At 44.6% G+C, this 8531-nt stretch overlaps 1 protein-coding gene across 2 annotated transcripts; it reads left to right on the forward strand.

Moving 5' to 3' along the window:
- The first annotated feature begins 1234 nt into the window (after window positions 1-1234).
- LOC115543064 (E3 ubiquitin-protein ligase TRIM39-like) lies at window positions 1235-5221 on the forward strand. 2 transcript variants are annotated; one of them, XM_030355614.1, is made up of 3 exons: window positions 1235-1471; window positions 1580-2070; window positions 3769-5221. In XM_030355614.1, the coding sequence occupies exons 2-3, from the start codon at window positions 1582-1584 to the stop codon at window positions 4903-4905; spliced, it is 1626 nt and encodes a 541-aa protein (XP_030211474.1). In that variant the 5' UTR covers window positions 1235-1471; window positions 1580-1581; the 3' UTR covers window positions 4906-5221. The 2 variants fall into 2 exon arrangements, with proteins under 2 accessions (XP_030211474.1, XP_030211473.1); XM_030355613.1 differs by lacking the exons at window positions 1235-1471; window positions 1580-2070 and adding an exon at window positions 2629-3170 and having other exon boundaries at window positions 3278-5119.
- The last annotated feature ends 3310 nt before the right edge of the window (window positions 5222-8531 follow it).

An 8531-nucleotide genomic window follows, 5' to 3' on the forward strand; every position in this document is an offset into this window, starting at 1 on the left:
ACACAGAATGAAACAGGCAGTCTCTTTCTGCCCAGGTACCTCAGTGTGGGGCCCCGTAGTCTTTTGGGAACACAAATCTAGAGACGGATTGGAACTTGTAGTAAACGACGAACTGGCGCCGGGTGATTGGAAATCCCCGACTGAAGTAGGGAATGATGATTAGCGGCAGGTGTGTCGAGGGGAAGAGGACCAGAAACAACCAGCGACCACTAGATGGGGGTGTTGGACCGCGTAGCAGGACGTAGCGTAACAGTTCTTATGTGGCATTGCAGAGGGATCAATGTGAGAATGTCGAAACAAGTGCTGTTTTTTAAAAGGAGTTACTTGCCTATATGAGGAGGAGACCAAAAGGGTCAAAAAGCGAAAATTGAGTGCGGTGCTTTTTGAATCGACAGTCATTTTGAATTGAGACATTTGAATATATTGTTCACTGATCATTTATGTAGCTGGAGAACTTAGTAAAATACATTACTAACGAGAAATCCCCTTGCTTATGTCAGATATTTTTGGCAGGGTTAACATTATGGTAATAATGTGTGTGTGTGTGTGTGTGTGTGTGTGTGTGTGTGTGTGTGTGTGTGTGTGTGTGTGTGTGTGTGTGTGTGTGTGTGTGTGTGTGTGTGTGTGTGTGTGTGCAGCCATTAGGTTATAACTGCTGCCATGTTGTTGGATGAGGGGGTGTTGTTCTTTGGTTTAACTCCCGTTATGACACGGGTTGTCTGAACGTTGAGCTGTAACGTGGCTTGAAGATCTGGATTGTCATTGCTCAACTTTATCACAGCGTGGTCTCAATCTATTTATCTATATTTATATAAACAGTATAAATAGATAATCTCTCCATCGATATCTTGTTCTCTTTTTTCTTTTGATCAGCCGTTCTGGTAAGAGTCGTTTGCAGAGTCGTACTCACACACATTTATGAGGTTAAAGTCTGTGAGATAAGCCTTATAACACTACTAGTGTTGACTCAATATCAAATCACAAACCATAAATCATCTATAACCTGGGCACAAAGAGAGAGGGTTGCTTTTTTTTAAAGACTTTTGTGGAAAAATACCAGCCTCAGGAAAAAAAAAGAAGTCAAGTCAATTGTTTTTGTATAGCTCTTAATCTTAGTTACAGAGGCAAATCACTATTAAATCACCACAATGTCTCTGGTTTTTCACCAGCTCTTTGTGTTTTGTCGTGTTTCAAACATATTTGAAACACATCAACGTTTTTGAATTACAGCGCATGAATGCACCCAAGGCCAGAGTGTGGATCTTGAACTGTTAGTGAACTGTGTCCGTGGGGGCGGAGCCAGCTATTAGGGGAGGAACCAGTAAGGAGGGGAGAGGACGTCTTGTTAAGGAAATACAACCTAAGGTTCATTGAAACCAAAGCCACCCGACGTGGAAGCAGTAGTCTCTGTTAGGAGAAAAATAAATCGCATTTTGGAAAAAATTGTCTGAGAGACAGAAACCACGAAACGGTGAGTGAAAAAGCACAACTTTGAGAGAAGTTCAAACCTCTTTTCCAGTTATGGCATTACAAAAATAAGGGAATTGCTCAATACTTAAACCTTGTCGTCTGTGTCTAGGAATGGCCTCTGCTAACACTTCCTGGTCTGAAGAGAACTTTTCATGTCCCATCTGTCTGGATGTGTTCAGCAGCCCAGTTACCACACCCTGTGGACACAACTTCTGCAGAACCTGTATTACAAAGTTTTGGGATGAACAAGTCCGGTACAAATGTCCTGTTTGCAACAAGATTTTCAACACAAGACCTGAACTACAGGTGAATATCCTCTTATCAGAGCTGGCCTCTCAGTTTAGAACATTCCTACGAGTAAAAGAGCAGCATTGTGTGGAAACAGGAGAAGTTCCCTGTGACGTCTGTACTGGGACCAAGCTGAAGGCTGTGAAGTCCTGCCTAGTGTGTCTTATCTCTTACTGCCAAACCCACCTGGAGCCACATCAGAGAGTCGCAGTCCTGAAGAAACATCGGCTGGTCGAGCCTATGGACCGTCTGGAAGACAGGATGTGTAAGAAACACGACAGACTTCTGGATCTCTTCTGCCAGACTGAACAGGTGTGTGTGTGTCAGTCCTGCACAGAGACAGACCACAAGTCCCATCCTGTTGTACCTCTAAAGGAGGAATATGAAGTGAAGACGGCCCTAATGGGGAAGATAGAGGCTGAAGTTCATCAGATGATCCAGGAGAGAAAAATAAAGATTAAAGAGATCAAAGACACAGTAGAAAAAAGATATATTAGTTTATGTTTCTCAATAATGAATGATAACAATCAACTGTGTGTTCGATTTTGATTTCAATAAAAATTTACAAAAAGAAGAATGGAGACATTTTCTGCGGAATAGGTACATTCTGAATACAATGTTTATCAAGCAGAATAGGTACATTCCCAGCACAATATTTATTCAGTAGAATAGGTACATTCTGAATACAATGTTTACTCAGAATAGCTATATTCTCCTTACTCTCCCTCGCTCCCATTCCCTCTCCCTCTCGCTTTTTCCTCCCCTCTTAGTTTCTTGTGTCTCATACATTGTGCGTGTGCGTGTGTGCGTGTGCGTGTGCATGTGCGTGTGTGAGGCCCACTTTTACCAGCAGGGGGTGCACTAGTACTTCAAACGCAGCAAGCTTTCCAAAAGCAAAAGGAAATCCACCACTGACCAGACCGTATCGCTGCCTGCTGCTCTCAGCTCTGCTACTCGTGTGTGCACTTTGCGCGTCTACATCGGGGAGAGTTCCTACAGCAGCGTAGCGCCAATGAACAGCTCTTTGCTCTCTGTGACCTGTTTCTGTTGAAATCGGATCGGGGTTGGATAAAAAGTATTCGGGGAAGCCCCGGAAACCCAAATAGATCTACAACGATGATCCCAGTTGTAAATAACCATCGAATCATGTCTCTCGTTCTGCACCGGCTCTCCCTTAACTCCAGAAAGAAGAGAACACACATCAACGCATTTGAAGAGGCCGACACAGTGAATGAATGTGGTGCTGTGCTGCTCTCACGTGCCGAAGGGGCGGAGCCAGGTGTTAGGAGAGGAGGGGAGAGGACGTCATGTTGAGGAAACGAAACCTAAAGCACCCCGACGTCTAAGCAGTTCTCTCTTTCAGGAGATAATAACACGCATTAAATAGTCCGACAGACAGAAACAACAACAAGGTGAGTAAAGCAGCACAACTTTGAGATAAGTTAAAAACACTTTTGCAGTTAGGAATAACAAAAATAATGGGATTGCTCAATACATAAACCTTGTCGTCTGTGTCTAGGAATGGCCTGCGCCAACGCTTCCTGGTCTGAAGAGAACTTTTCATGTTCAATCTGTCTAGATGTATTCAACAGTCCAGTTACCACACCATGTGGACACAACTTCTGCAGAACCTGTATTACAAAGCACTGGGATGAACAAATCAAGTTCAAATGTCCTCTTTGCAACATGGCTTTTAACACAAGACCTGATTTACGGATTAATACCCTCTTCTCAGAGCTGGCCGCTCAGTTTCAAACATCAATACGAGTAAAAGATCAGCTCTGTGTTAAACCTGGGGAAGTTCCCTGTGACGTCTGTACTGGGACCCAGCTGAAGGCCGTGAAGTCCTGCCTAGTGTGTTTAATCTCCTACTGCCCAACCCACCTGGAGCCACATCAGAGAGTCGAGGTCCTGAAGAAACATCGGCTGGTCGAGCCTATGGACCGTCTGGAAGACAGGATGTGTAAGAAACATGACCGACTTCTGAAGCTCTTCTGCCAGACTGAACAGGTGTGTGTGTGTCAGTCCTGCACAGAGACAGACCACAAGTCCCATCCTGTTGTACCTCTAAAGGAGGAATATGAAGTGAAGATGGCCCAGCTTCGGAAGATAGAGGCTGAAGTTCAGCACATGATCCAGGAGAGACTAAATAATATTCAGGAGATTAAAGACACAGTTAACCGCAGCAAAGCAGATGCAGACAGAGAGATAGCCGATGGTGTGCACATCCTCACTGCTCTGAAGCGCTGCATTGAAAAGTGCCAGGATGACCTCAACCATATGGTTAAAGAGAAACTGAAATCCACAGAGAAACAAGCTGAAGACCTCATCAAAGAGCTGGAGCAGGAAATAGAAGATCTGACCAATAGATGCTTAGAGGTGAAGCAGCTGTCACAAACTGAAGACCACCTCCACTTCCTCCAGGCCTTCAGATCCCTGAAGGATCCTCCACCCCCCAGGGACTGGACCACGGTGGAGGTCCGTCCTCCGTCATACGTAGGGACCTTGAGGAGATCCCTGGATCAGCTGGAGGAGACACTGAACATGGAGATGAAGAAGCTGCGTGATGCTGAACTAAAGAGGGTCCAGCAGTATGAAGTAGATGTGACTCTGGATCCTGATACAGCTCATCCCCAGCTCATCCTCTCTGAGGATGGGAAACAAGTACATGATGGAGGTGAAGAGAAGGAACTCCCAGACAACCCTAAGAGATTTAATAAAAACATATGTGTTCTCACAAGGGAGAGCTTCTCCTCAGGGAGATTTTACTTTGAGGTCCAGGTTAAAGACAAGACTGCATGGCGTTTAGGAGTGGCCAGAGAGTCCATAGACAGAAAAGATTGGATCATGTTGACCCCTGAGACAGGTTACTGGACTCTCTACTCCTACAAGGATGGGTTGGTATTTAGAGATAACCCTGCTGTCTGTCTCCCTCTGAGAGCCGAGCTCCAGAAGGTGGGGGTGTTTGTTGATTATGATGAGGGTCTGGTCTCCTTCTATGATGTGGAAGCCAGGGTTCATATCTACTCTGCTACTGGCTGCAGTTTTACTGAGCCTCTCTATCCAATCATTTGTCCAGGTTACTGTTATTTGGGAGGTATGAACTCTTACCCCCTGATCATCTCACCTGTCAATCAAACTGACTGAATTAGAAATAGAATCTCTACTATTTGAGATCCGAGATAACTGCTTTGTTGTTTGACAAGGATAAATTCAATAAGATAATAACCATTACTTTTATTAAATATAACCCATGATTACATTACATATACATTTATGATCAATGTCTGATTTACAGAATGTTTTATACATTTACCAATATCAAATTATAAATGTTTGCAGCAAGTAGAAAATGTCTAGTTTAAAAAAAAATAAGATTATATTTGTTTATATTTCTCAATTATGAATGATAACAATGAAATGTATGTTTGATTTTTATTTCAATAAAAATGTACAAAAAGAAGAATGGGGTCCTTTTCTGTGGAATAGGTACATTCTGAATACAATATTTATTAAGCAGAATAGGTACATTCTTAATACAATGTTTAATCAGAATAGCTACATTCTCTCTCTCTCTCTCTCTCTCTCTCTCTCTCTCTCTCTCTCTCTCTCTCTCTCTCTCTCTCTCTCTCTCTCTCTCTCTCTCTCTCTCTCTCTCTCTCTCTCTCTCTCTCTCTCTCTCTCTCTCTCTCTCTCTCTCTCTCTCTCTCTCTCTCTCTCTCTCGCTCTGCTCTGCTCTTTCTCTCTCCCTCAATTTCCTCCCCTCTTAGTTCCTTGTGTCTCATACAATGCAGTAGGAAGTGGTCTTCTCTCCCACTCTCCTGGGGACAGATTGAACCCAGCCTGGCTCCTCTGGGTTGCAAGGTCTGCCTGTGATGGCCATGGCTCGATGGCTGTGTCCACTGAGCCTGGACGTTGGCACTGTCATTCCTTGTGTCTCTCATATTGTATCTCCTGTGTTTCCTGCTGTCTTCCTGTGTGTGTGTGTGTGTGTGTGTGTGTGTGTGTGTGTGTGTGTGTGTGTGTGTGTGTGTGTGTGTGTGTGTGTGTGTGTGTGTGTGTGTGTGTGTGTGTGTGTGTGTGTGTGTGTGTGTGTGTGTGTGACCCACTTTTACCAGCAGGGGGTGCACTAGTACTTCAAACCGGGCAAACTTTCCAAAAGCACAAGGAAATCCCCCTCTGACCAGACTGTTTCGCTGCCTGCTGCTCTCAGGGTAGGATGGTTGAGATCAGGGGGGCTAACTGCTGATGAATTTGGTCAATTTTAGGGAGAATAGCGCTCAAGAGTTTCCAGTACCTAACCTGATTATTTCTGCATAATAGTTGGATTTTGCGTTGGTCAGAGAATCCTTACAGAAGAGGAAATGGGTAATGAACTTCCTTGTGGATGGTAAGCCCAGTCTTCCTATAGTAGTTGGCGACCTCTGGTTTTCTGTTGGCGAAGGCCAAGAGCAAACCAAGGTGCAGATTGTGTAAATGAAACAGTCCGTGATTTTAAAGGGGTTAGGGTATCCAGGGGATTGTGACGGCCACTATTGTAGTTACTGGGCAGTTCATCAGGGGTGGATTTAAAGTGGATGCTTGGAACATTAGAAATGCCAGTGTCCCGTGCTGTACCAATGTCCTTGATATTACGAAAATAGATTGTACGGGGCAGTTTAGTTTTGAATATTGTCACTTTAACATTAAATTAGATTAACATATGATCGGAGATGGGAAGATCAGATGCAGAATAATTAAAGGAGTGACACCAGAGCAGCAGAGTAGATCCAGGATATGGCATTTTGAATGGATGGGAAAATCTATAAACTGCTGCAAATCAAAACTGTCAAGGCATGATACAAAGTCTTTTGTGAGGTAATTATTGCCATTATCAATATGGACATTGAAGTCACCAAGAAGGGGAATTACATTTGGGGAAAGGGAGGAAATAAGAGTGAGGAAAGTAGAGAATTCATTGATGAATACTGAATTGGGCTTAGGCGGACGGTAAACAGTGGCTACAGTGATAGGGGATGGTCCATTCAGTGTTGTTACAAGTGACTCAAATGGCGGGTAGACTGGCACAGAGACAGGCGAGACTTTCCAGCTCTCGCGACAGATTATCGCGAGACCGTCGTTTGGTTGTTGCCATGTCTCTGTCAAACTTAAAAAGTCATGTTTACGGTCATTTATGAGAATCTGGAGATGTCCTATGCCAGAGAGTGATTACGCACACGCACACACACAACACTCTAACTAATGGTCGCTGTCACACTACACATCACACAATAAGGGAACAACACACAATTACCCCCCCCCCCCCCACAACAACCAACACCGCCTTGACAGTTGAACCCCCAGAATCCCTTGCAGCTCCGGGACCAGCGTCCACACCCATGGTCGCTACAAATATAATTGTAGTTTTGATATGTTTTGATGTTGTATACATTCTGCCCCTAGCAAAACATGTAACTAGAATAAGCCAAGTAGATCGTCTCAAAATGTTCAATATTCGGCTCCACCCCGTCCACATCTTCCTCCACACACACACACCACACCACACCACACACACACACACACACAAACACACAGTGAAAGTTGAAACGTCAGTGAACTGTGTCAGTGGGGGAGGAGCCAGATGTTGTGTGGGAGAGGAGAGGACGTCTTTCCCAGGAAACGAAACTTAAGCTTCCCAGAAACCAAAGCCTCTCAAAATTGAAGCAGCTCTTTCGTTCCGTTGGAAAACAAGACGCATTTCAGAACAGATTGTCTGGCAGAAAGAAACAACACAAGGTGAGTAAAACAGCACAACTTTCAGATAAGTTTAAAATAAATCTCTCTTCCATTATGGAATTAGAAATATATAATTGCTCAATACATAAACCGGGGGGAGCTTGAGCTGCTCCCCCCGCGACCCGACCCCGGATAAGCGGATGACGATGAGGATGAGGATGAGGAATACATAAACCTTGTCGTCTGTGTTTAGGTATGGCCTCTGCTAACACGTCCTGGTCTGAAGAGAACTTTTCATGTTCCATCTGTCTGGATGTGTTAAGCAATCCAGTTACCACACCATGTGGACACAACTTCTGCCGAACCTGTATTACACAGTACTGGGATGAAGAAGTCAAGTACAAGTGCCCCTTTTGCAACGAGCTTTTCAACACAAGACCCGATGTACGTGTCAATATCCTCTTATCAGAGATGGTTGATCGGTTTGGAACTTCTGTACGGGTAAAAGAGCAGCCTTGTGTTGAACCAGCAGAAGTTCCCTGTGACGTCTGTACTGGGACCCAGCTGAAGGCCGTGAAGTCCTGCCTAGTGTGTCTTATCTCTTACTGCCAAACCCACCTGGAGCCACATCAGAGAGTCGCAGTCCTGAAGAAACATCGGCTGGTCGAGCCTATGGACCGTCTGGAAGACAGGATGTGTAAGAAACACGACCGACTTCTGAAGCTCTTCTGTCAGACTGAACAGGTGTGTGTGTGTCTGTTGTGCACAGAGGGTCACCACAGGTCCCATCCTGTTGTACGTCTAACGGAGGAATATGAAGTGAAGATGGCCCAGCTGGGGAAGATAGAGGCTGAAGTCAAGCAGATGATCCAGGAGAGACAAGAAAATATTCAGGAGATTAAAGACACAGTTAACCGCAGCAAAGCAGACGCAGACAGAGAGATAGCCGATGGTGTGCACATCCTCACTGCACTGAAGCGCTGCATTGAAAAGTGCCAGGATGACCTCAACCAAATGGTTAAAGAGAAACTGAAATCCGCTGAGAAACAAGCGGAAGA

This window comes from Gadus morhua, chromosome 4 (assembly GCF_902167405.1).
Source record: "Gadus morhua chromosome 4, gadMor3.0, whole genome shotgun sequence".
NCBI lineage: Eukaryota > Metazoa > Chordata > Actinopteri > Gadiformes > Gadidae > Gadus > Gadus morhua.

Coding starts and splice junctions, on each gene's coding strand:
- LOC115543064 (XM_030355614.1), top strand. CDS start 1,582: ATGGCCTCTGCTAACACTTCCTGGTCTGAAGAGAACTTTTCATGTCCC. Junction 2,071..3,768: donor TCTTCTGCCAGACTGAACAG/GTGTGTGTGTGT, acceptor CAGACTGAACAG/GTGTGTGTGTGTCAGTCCTG.